Source organism: Mobula hypostoma, chromosome 29 (genome assembly GCF_963921235.1).
Source record: "Mobula hypostoma chromosome 29, sMobHyp1.1, whole genome shotgun sequence".
In the NCBI taxonomy this organism is placed as follows: domain Eukaryota; kingdom Metazoa; phylum Chordata; class Chondrichthyes; order Myliobatiformes; family Myliobatidae; genus Mobula; species Mobula hypostoma.
In genome coordinates, this window is record NC_086125.1 from 22,390,594 (window position 1) to 22,402,207 (window position 11,614).

Genomic DNA, 11,614 nt, shown 5'->3' on the forward strand with positions numbered 1-11,614 from the left:
GACATATTAAACAAAGATTTCTATCAAGAGTCAACATGCTGATCATTTCCAAATCCAGATGGTTATTTAGAAACTAATCTCCACATTTCCTTCCTTTAACTTGAAACCAGTTTCACAGACTCGATAACTAGCAATGAGGACCTTTGCTCTAGTGGTCAATGTTTTCAGTGTCCAATACTTTACCAAAAGAGTTTGTTTCTATGGTCTTTGCCTTTGAACTGGGTAGTTTCAGAGCAATGGCCATTGCCATGTTCTCCAAGAGGTCCACTGCGGCCGATACCACCTTCAGCCTTTGAATGGTGTCCATGCTATCCAGCCGCAAACTGTTAAGAACATTGTTTACAAACGTCGTCAAATCCTACGGATGAAAAGGAACACTTAATAAATTGAGAAGCAAAATACTACAGATGCTGGATGTCAAAAAAAAAGGGAAATGCTGGTTTTCCAATGAAGGATCATTGAGTAAGAACATTAATTCTGTTTTCCTCTCCACAGATGCTGACTGATTTGCAGAGTCCAGCAATTTCTATTTGCTCTTGCCCCAGTTCTGTGGAAGGGTGACTAACACAAAATGTTGACTGCTTTCTCTTTCCATCGATACTGCCACACTGGCTGAGTTTTTCCAGCATGTTCTACTTTAGTAGGGGCTAGCAGTGGAAAGAGGGAGATGCTTTATGTTCCTGGGTGTCAACGTTCGAGATTCTATTCCAGGCCCAACACATTAATGTGATCATGAAGGCACGTTGGTGGTTAGACTTCATTAGGAGTTTGAGAGATTTGGTATGTCACCAAAACTTCCAGCAGATTTCTGCAATGAATTCTGCCTGGTTGCAGTACTGCCTGGAATGGAGGCTCTAAAAACAGGTTTGAAAGAGACAGAAAAGGGTTGTACACTCCGCCAGACCTATCATGGTACAACCCTCCCCACCACTGAGGATATCTTCAAAAGGTAGTGCCTCAGGAATGCAGCATCCATCATTCAGGACCATCGCCACCAGGACATGCTCTCTTCTCATAACTACTATCAAGGAGGTAGAGAAGCCGAAAGATGCACGCTCAACATTTCAGGAACAGCTTCTTCCCCACACCATCAGATTTCTGAATGGTCTGTGAACCTCACTATTCCACTTTTGCACTATTTATTTATAATAATTTTGAAGTTCAAAGTACATTTAATATCAAAGTATATATACTACATGCAACCTTAAGATTAATTTCCTTACAGGCAGCCACAAAACAAAGAAACCCAATAGAGCCCATCAAAAATGAAGACCGTCAAATTATAATAATTTGTCTTAGACTGTACAACTACTCAAAATAACAGATTTCATGATATGTCAGTGATGATAAACTTTATTCTGTAATTCTCAACACTGAACTGATTCCACAACCAACAAACCCTTTTTCAAGGACTCTACGACTTGGTATTACTTATTTACATTTTTCATTATTTCCAGGATTTATTTTCTTTTGCACGTTTGTCATTTGTCACCCTTTGTTATTTATAGTTCTTAGTAAATTGTATTGTATGTCTTCATTTTCCAGTGAATATCTGCAAGGAAATGAACCTCAGTGTTGTATATGGTGACGTATATGAACCTTGATAATAAATTGACTTTGATTAGCAGTTCTATTAGTTTTCCTTTAACAAGTTCTAATCTCCAATAAAGGATTTGTATGCCTTTCTGTTTTTTTTGTTTCTACTGTATTACTTGTTGAATCTTTCTCCACCAACATTCCTCTTTTCTCTCCCTTCTACTCCAACACCCTTTTTTTCTCCCTTCACTTCCAACTTTGACTACCTCTCTTTCTCCATTGCCTTCTGTTCCACTGCTCCCACTTTCCCAACCCTTTCCCTTTCTCCACCTCTTTTTTGTCCCTCATCCTCTGGTAACCATCCCAGTGCAGACACTGTGGGGGCAAGAGCAATGCTGTGCTGTGAATTTCCTATGAATCGATGAGAAAGGTGTTGTAAGAACATTCCGCCATTCCTTAAAACCCATGTAACCTCGTTCCATCTGGTGACAATTCTCCCACCCCGTTACTACCTTCAGTTAACAAAATCCATCCATCTCGGGTCTGGAATCCAACTTTGACCCAAAACTGATGGGTCGCTGGGGAGTGTTCTGGTTTTCCACCACTGGCTGGGTGTGCAAATCTTTTGAAATTTCACTCCTGAAAGGCATGACTTTAACTTTCAGACTCTGCCCTCTTGTTCTGGATCTTCCTCTGCTTTCCCTACCTCGTCCACACCCCACACTCCCTCCCTTCACATCTGCTCCTCTCAGCTCTGTTTTCCATAGTACACAGATCATAGCACAGTACAGCACAGGAACAGGCCATTCAGCCCACAATATCTGTGCTGAACGTGATGCCAAAATTAAACCATTTCTCTTCTGTATCCACATTATCTACAGTATATCCCTCCATTCCCTGAAACTTCATGCGTTTATTGAATAGAGTCTTCAACACCACTATTCCCACCATTATGTCCGGCAGCCTGTTCCCGACATCCAACACTCTGTGTGAAAACCTGTCCCACACATCTGTTTTAAACTTCCCCACTCTCACCTTAAATGCATGTCCTACAGTATTTGACATTTTTACCCTGGGAGGAAGATACTGACTGCTTACTCTATCTATGCTCCAGAGAAAAGACCCAAGTTTGCCCAACCGTGTCTTCTAGATTGTAATGTGAAAACAACAAATCACCTTGCCAGTTCTGGCTGAAAAAATCCCCCCCACCCCCAAGCAGTGTACTTTTAGATACTGTATCTTTGTCTCTCTTTCTAACAATGTATTCAAGACCCTCTGTCTGAGGAAACTGTCTGTTCAACTTCCTTCCTAACTTTCTTCCAAATACTTCTTGTCCATTGTTACTGATATTTCTGGAGAGGTGAACAGACCTTTATATATCCTCAGTGCTCTCTGCTCCAAGAAAGCCAACTTTATCAGTCATTCCTCAGTCAAAATCCTCCTGACTATATCCTTGTAAATATCCTCTTTACTCTCTCCACCTCAGGAACACACCATTTTTACCACAGGGTAAAATTGTTGGGCTTTTAATTCCTTACCTTGGTATCCTTTGTCCCACTGAAATTCTGACAGATTTTATCACGGTAGCAATCAGCTAACTTCAGCACGTCTTCTGCAGAGTTTAACTGGGCAGAGGAACAAGACAACAGTTAAATATACTAGGACAACCAAACAAACAGCAATAATCAAGAGTAACAAGCAATCTGAAAAAAATAATGTCTGAAGATGAAGCCTCTAAAATAAAGTCTGAAACTGAAACCTTTCACAGGTGACTCTGACATAGTGTAGAAGGGCAACACTTACTGGAGGTCATGGGGTCAATGAAAGGACACCTCTGAACATGGAAAAGTGGGAAGGAACGACCTAAAATAAGACTGACCCTTTATCTAATGCCCTTCGCAGTCTCAGAGCATTCCAACATGCCTTATAGGGTCTGGCAGAACTGTGGTACAGATCTTGGCCAAACAATCCAGAGGCATGGACCAATGATCAGCTGATCAAACATAGAAACATAGAAACATAGAAAATAGGTGCAGGAGTAGGCCATTCGGCCCTTCGAGCCTGCACCGCCATTTATTATGATCATGGCTGATCATCCAACTCAGAACCCTGCACCAGCCTTCTCTCCATACCCCCTGATCCCCGTAGCCACAAGGACCATATCTAACTCCCTCTTAAATATAGCCAATGAACTGGCCTCAACTGTTTCCTGTGGCAGAGAATTCCACAGATTCACCACTCTCTGTGTGAAGAAGTTTTACCTAATCTCGGTCCTAAAAGGCTTCCCCCCTTATCCTCAAACTGTGACCCCTCGTTCTGGACTTCCCCAACTTCGGGAACAATCTTCCTGCATCTAGCCTGTCCAATCCCTTTAGGATTTTATACGTTTCAATCAGATCCCCCCTCAATCTTCTAAATTCCAACGAGTACAAGCCCAGTTCATCCAGTCTTTCTTCATATGAAAGTCCTGCCATCCCAGGAATCAATCTGGTGAACCTTCTTTGTACTCCCTCTATGGCAAGGATGTCTTTCCTCAGATTAGGGGACCAAAACTGCACACAATACTCCAGGTGTGGTCTCACCAAGGCCTTGTACAACTGCAGTAGTACCTCCCTGCTCCTGTACTCGAATCCTCTCGCTATAAATGCCAGCATACCATTTGCCTTTTTCACCGCCTGCTGTACCTGCATGCCCACTTTCAATGACTGGTGTATAATGACACCCAGGTCTCGTTGCACCTCCCCTTTTCCTAATCGGCCACCATTCAGAAAATAATCTGCTTTCCTATTTTTGCCACCAAAGTGGATAACTTCACATTTATCCACATTAAATTGCATCTGCCATGAATTTGCCCACTCACCCAACCTATCCAAGTCACTCTGCATCCTCTTAGCATCCTCCTCACTGCTAACACTGCCACCCAGCTTCGTGTCATCCGCAAACTTGGAGATGCTGCATTTAATTCCCTCATCCAAGTCATTAATATATATTGTAAACAACTGTTGTCCCAGCACTGAGCCTTGCGGTACCCCACTAGTCACTGCCTGCCATTCTGAAAAGGTCCCGTTTATTCCCACTCTTTGCTTCCTGTTTGCTAACCAATTCTCTATCCACATCAATACCTTACCCCCAATACCGTGTGCTTTAAGTTTGCACACTAATCTCCTGTGTGGGACCTTGTCAAAAGCCTTTTGAAAATCCAAATATACCACATCCACTGGTTCTCCCCCATCCACTCTACTAGTTACATCCTGAAAAAATTCTATGAGATTCGTCAGACATGATTTTCCTTTCACAAATCCATGCGGACTTTGTCCGATGATTTCACCGCTTTCCAAATGTACTGTTATCACATCTTTGATAACTGACTCCAGCAGTTTCCCCACCACCGACGTTAGGCTAACCGGTCTATAATTCCCCGGTTTCTCTCTCCCTCCTTTTTTAAAAAGTGGGGTTACATTAGCCACCCTCCAATCCTCAGGAACTAGTCCAGAATCTAACGAGTTTTGAAAAATTATCATTAATGCATCCACTATTTCTTGGGCTACTTCCTTAAGCACTCTGGGATGCAGACCATCTGGCCCTGGGGATTTATCTGCCTTCAATCCCTTCAATTTACCTAACACCACTTCCCTACTAACATGTATTTCGCTCAGTTCCTCCATCTCACTGGACCCTCTGTCCCCTACTATTTCTGGAAGATTATTTGTGTCCTTCTTAGTGAAGACAGAACCAAAGTAATTATTCAATTGGTCTGCCATGTCCTTGCTCCCCATAATCAATTCACCTGTTTCTGTCTGTAGGGGCCCTACATTTGTCTTTACCAGTCTTTTCCTTTTCACATATCTATAAAAGCTTTTACAGTCAGTTTTTATGTTCCCTGCCAGTTTTCTCTCATAATCTTTTTTCCCCTTCCTAATTAAGCACTTTGTCCTCCTCTGCTGAACTCTGAATTTCTCCCAGTCCTTAGGTGAGCCACTTTCTCTGGCTAATTTGTATGCTTCTTCTTTGGAATTGATACTATCCCTAATTTCTCTTGTCAGCCATGGGTGCACTACCTTCCTTGATTTACTCTTTTGCCAAACTGGGATGAACAATTGTTGTAGTTCATCCATGCAATCTTTAAATGCTTGCCATTGCATATCCACCGTCAATCCTTTAAGTGTCATTTGCCAGTCTATCTTAGCTAATTCACGTTTCATACCTTCAAAGTTACCCCTCTTTAAGTTCAGAACCTTTGTTTCTGAATTAACTATGTCACTCTCCATCTTAATGAAGAATTCCACCATATTATGTTCACTCTTACCCAAGGGGCCTCTCACGACAAGATTGCTAATTAACCCTTCCTCATTGCTCAAAACCCAGTCCAGAATAGCCTGCTCTCTAGTTGGTTCCTCGACATGTTGGTTCATAAAACCATCCCTCATACATTCCAAGAAATCCTCTTCCTCAGCACCTTTACCAATTTGGTTCACCCAATCTACATATAGATTGAAGTCACCCATTATAACTGCTGTTCCTTTATTGCACACATTTCTAATTTCCTGTTTAATACCATCTCCGACCTCACTACTACTGTTAGGTGGCCTGTACACAACTCCCACCAGCGTTTTCTGCCCCTTAGTGTTATGCAGCTCTACCCATATCGATTCCACATCTTCCTGGCTTATGTCCTTCCTTTCTATTGCATTAATCTCCTCTTTAACCAGCAACGCCACCCCACCTGCTTTTCTTTCATGTCTATCCCTCCTGAATATTGAATATCCCTGAACGTTGAGCTCCCATTCTTGGTCCCCCTGGAGCCATGTCTCTGTGATCCCAACTATATCATAATCATTAATAACAATCTGCACTTTCAATTCATCCACCTTGTTACGAATGCTCCTTGCATTGACACACAAAACCTTCAGGCACTCTTTTACAACTCTCTTAGCCCTTATACAATTATGTTGAAAAGTGGCCCTTTTTGATGCTTGCCCTTCAAGTTGAAATTCAGTCATGAATTCAGACAGCATGGAAACAGGCCCTTCGGCCCATTGAGTCTATGCTGACCCTCAGACTCCCATTGATGCTGATGTTAAACTCATTCCTTTATATTCTCTTTACATCATGATAGGGACATTTAAGAACTCTTAGGTAAGGACAGGAACGTGCAGAGAATCATGGATATGGACGTTGTGTAGGCAGAATGGATTAGTTTATTTTGGTGTTTAATTACTAGTTTCCACCACCATTTTGTGTACAAGTCTTTTCAAATTTCACTCCTGAAAGGCGTGGCCCAAAGTTTCAGACTCTGCCCACTAGTTCTGGACCTTCCTATGCCCTCTCTACCCAATGCACACTCCCTCCCTTCACATCTGCTCCTCTCTAGCTCTGTTTTCCATAATACACAGATCATAGCACAGTACAGCTCAGGAACAGGCCATTCAGCCCACAATATCTGTGCTGAACATTATGCCAAATTAAAACTAATTCTCTTTGGTACCCACATGATCACTGACAGCCCAAGAAACACTGCTGACTCTGGTGAGGACTGCGTCTGCAGGAAGATATTCCAATAGATTCACATCTGGGGATAATGGAAGTTAAGTTTGCTCCTTGGAGAAACAGAGTGAGTGAACATCAGAAGAACTTCTCATACCTGCTGGGCATTTGCTGAATAATCCAGGTTGCACTGCGACAGCGTAGAGTTCTGCTTCTCAGAGACAGGACAGGAAAGTGGATCCACTGGAATGAAAATGGCATTTTAGAGATCTGTGTATCCACCTACAAACTCTACCACCACCTTCCCTTCCCCAACCTTCTTATTCTGTCTTCTTCACACTTCCTCTCCAGTCCTGATGAAGGGTCTCAGCCCAAAATGATGACTGTTTATTTCTCTTATTAGATGCTGCCTGACCGACGAGTTCCTCCAACATTTTCTGTGTGTGACATCAGGACCCATGTTTGATGTAAAGTTGTTTCAATGGGCTGGGGTGAGACCATTCAGCACCAAGTGACAAGGTGCTGAATTTACTTATCTTCTTTATACGTTAAATAATCTTGTCTACACTCTCCCATCTCTACAATCCCATTCTCTGCTCACTCATCACCTTCCCACCACTCACAGAGACCAGCCTAACCTGTTCCTCCTGCGACTGACTTGAGGACTGGAGCCAGTGGTATGAACATCTGGGGTGAGCTGCCCATGTCTGAGATCAGTCTCTGGATTGGGGCTCTGGGGTCATGAGGAATTCCTCATCAGAGGCTACAGACCTTTGGAATTCAGTGAGCCGTGGTTTCTCAGACTACTATGTAAATTCAAGGTTCATTGTAGTTCTTTGGACACCAAAGGTGCTGGGAATCGGTCGGAGTTGTGGAGTTTAGGGTGGGTGTGGAATGGAGGTCTACATGATCCTCTTGTGGAGGAAAGGACTTGGGGACTGGGAGTTAGCAGAATTGTGGGGAGAATATGAAAAACACAGAATGGGACTACCTTCTTTGTCTTAACAAACAATAGATCATGAGGAACCGATTGTATGGGTGGAAATTGTCTGAGAGACAACATGATTAGCGGCTTGTTTGGTACTCTGAGCAATGAGTAACCTATTGGAACACTCACAACACGCTGGAGGAACTCAGCAGGTCGGGCAGCATCCATGGAAACAATTAGTCAACATTTCGGGCTGGTACATTGATTGATCGTTTCCACGGATGCTGCCCGACCTGCTGAGTTTCTCCAGTGTGTTGTGAGTGTTGCTTTGACCCCAGCATCTGCAGAGTATTTTGTGTTTACGAGTAGCCTATTGGATAGGTACTAATGTTGTATAAATTGTGGAAACAGTGTTTGGAGACCGGCTGACCTTGTGTGATTAGATTTACTGTATAAATTTGAATTGTAACCTCATGTTGATGGAGACAGGTGGAAAAGTTCCCCATAAATTCACGAATTAAGGCAGTAACAAGCTTTGAGCCTACTTTGTGTTTCATCAGTACTAAACTCTCTAACAGAATGTGGTTAAGAAAGTGTACGGAGTATGGGCCTTCATCAATCACGGAACTGAATTTAGGAGCTGAGATGTAATGTTGCAGCTATATTGGACCCTGGTCAGACCCCACTTGGAGTACTGTGCTCATTTCTGGTTTCCTCACTACAGGGTGCAGAGGAGATTTACAAGGATGTTGCCTGGATTGGGGAGCATGCCTTATGAGAATAGGTTGAGTGAACTCGGCCTTTTCTCCTTGGAGCAACGGAGCATGAGAGGTGACCTGAAAGAGGTGTATAGGATGATGAGAGGCATTGATCATGTGGATATCCAGAGGCTTTATCCCAGGGCTGAAATGGTTGCCACAAGAGGACACAGGTTTACGGTGCTGGGGAGTTTTTTTACTCAGAGTGGTGAGTGCGTGGAATGGGCTGCTGGCAACAGTGGTGGAGGCGGATATGATAGGGTCTTTTAAGAGACTTTTAGATAGGACATGGAGCTTAGTAAAACAGAGGGCTATAGGTAAGCCTAGTAATTTCTAAGGTAGGGACATGTTCGGCACAACTCTGTGGGCCGAAGGGCCTGTATTGCGCTGTAGGTTTTCTATGTTTCTAGAATCTGGCGATGAGGATGGGATCCCTACAATACGGGATCCCAATGAACCCATTGGAGAAGTTTTCTTATCGTCAACATCGGACCGGCGTACCCATCCATGAGACTTGCTTGAAAGATAGAAGTCAGACTGGGGGAGGGAGTGGAGTTGCCCCATACTGGCTGGTGACCATCTCTGACTTCAGACTCAGAACAAGACAAGCTTTGGAAGAAGGGAATTAAAACGAAGGCAATTAAAGGACGGTATTAAAACTAAGTCAACTGAGACCTTGAGATTAGAATCTGGATCCATTGGCCAATGGAAAAGGGAAAGAAAATTACATGGAGGACACCCCACACTGACCCAGCCTCACTCTCCACTGTCCCCAACACACCCGACACTGACCCAGCCTCACTCTCCACTGTCCCCTACACCCCACACTGACCCAGCCTCACTCTCCACTGTCCCCTACACCCCACACTGACCCAGCCTCACTCTCTACTGTCCCCAACACACCCCACATTGACCCAGCCTCACTCTCCACTGTCCCCAACACACCCCACACTGACCCAGCCTCACTCTCCACTGTCCCCAACACACCCCACACTGACCCAGCCTCACGCTCCACTGTCCCCAACACACACCACACTGACCCAGCCTTACTCTCCACTGTCCCCAACATACCCCACACTGACCCAGCCTCACTCTCCACCGTCCCCAACACACCCCACACCGACCCAGCCTCACTCAGCACTGTCCCCATCACACCCCACACTTACCCAGTCTCAGTCTCCACTCCTCACTGTCCCCAACAAACCCCACACTGACCCAGCCTCACTCTCCACTGTCCCCAACACACCCCACACTGACCCAGCCTCACTCTCCACTGTCCCCAACACACGTCACACCGACCCAGCCTCACCCTCCACTGTCCCCATCACCCCTCACACTAACCCAGCCTCACTCCCCATTGTCCCCAACACACCCCACACTGACCCAGCCTCACTCTCCACTGTCCCCAACACACATCACACCGACCCAGCCTCACCCTCCACTGTCCCCATCACTCCTCACACTAACCCAGCCTCACTTCCCGTTGTCCCCAACACACCAATCACTGACCCAGACTCACTCCCCACTGTCCCCATCACACACAACACTGACACAGCCTCACTCTCCACTGTCCCCAACACGCCCCACACTGACCCAGCCTCACTCTCCACTGTCCCCATCACACACAACACTGACACAGCCTCACTCTCCACTGTCCCCAACACACCCCACACTGACCCAGCCTCACTCTCCACTGTCCCCATCACACACAACACTGACACAGCCTCACTCTCCACTGTCCCCATCACACCCCACACTGTCCCAGCCTCACTCCCCGCTTTCCTCAAGACATCCCACACTGACTTAGCCTCACTCTCCACTGTCCCCAACACACCCCACACTGACCCAGCCTCACTCTCCACTGTCCTCAACACACCCAACACTGACCCAGCCTCACTCTCCACTGTCCCCAACACCCAACACTGACCCAGCCTCACTCCCCACTTGTCCCCTGCACCCCACACTGACCCAGCCTCACTCTCCACTGTCCCCAACATACCCCACACTGACCCAGCCTCACTCAGCACTGTCCCCGTCACACCCCACACTTACCCAGTCTCAGTCTCCACTCCTCACTGTCCCCAACAAACCGCACACTGACCCAGACTCACTCTCCACTGTCCCGAACACACCCCACACTGACCCAGCCTCACTCCCCACTGTCCCCAACACATGTCACACTGACCCAGCCTCACTCTCCACTGTCCCCTACACACCCCACACTGACCCAGCCTCAGTCTCCACTGTCCCCTACACACCCCACAGACCCAGCCTCAGTCTCCACTGTCCCCAACACACCCCACACTGACCCAGCCTCACTCTCCACTGTCCCCAACACACCCCACACTGACCCAGACTCACTCTCTACTGTCCCCTACACACCCCACACTGACCCAGCCTCACTCTCCACTGTCCCCAACACACCCCACACCGACCCAGCCTCACCCTCCACTGTCCCCATCACCCCTCACACTAACCCAGCCTCACTTCCCATTGTCCCCAACAAGCCAATCACTGACCCAGACTCACTCCCCACTGTCCCCTACACACACACTGACCCAGCCTCACTCTCCACTGTCCCCATCACACCCCACGCTGACACAGCCTCACGCTCCACTGTCCCCTATACACCCCAAACCAACCCAGACTCACTGTCCACTGTCCCCTGCACACCCAACACTGACCCAGCCTCACTCTCCACTGTCCCCAACACACACACTGACCCAGCCTCACTCTCCACTGTCCCCATCACACTCCACACTGTCCCAGCCTCACTCCCCGCTTTCCTCAAGACATCCCACACTGACCTAGCCTCACTCTCCACTGTCCCCAACACACCCCACACCAACCCAGACTCACTCCCCACTGCCCCCTACACCCCCAACACTGACCCAGCCTCACTCGCCAC

General features: G+C 46.3%; 1 protein-coding gene across 1 annotated transcript in view; it reads right to left on the bottom strand.

Annotated features, from left to right (window-relative positions):
* LOC134339369 (adhesion G protein-coupled receptor E2-like) overlaps nt 1-11,614 on the bottom strand; it is a 101,955-nt gene that overhangs the window by 44,001 nt on the left and 46,340 nt on the right. Inside the window, exons 13-15 of the mRNA XM_063035811.1 lie at nt 7,178-7,263; nt 3,075-3,161; nt 184-358 (exon numbers count right to left, since the gene is read on the bottom strand). Of these exons, the coding sequence (XP_062891881.1) occupies nt 184-358; nt 3,075-3,161; nt 7,178-7,263 (348 nt within the window). The remainder of the gene's footprint in view (nt 1-183; nt 359-3,074; nt 3,162-7,177; nt 7,264-11,614) is intronic.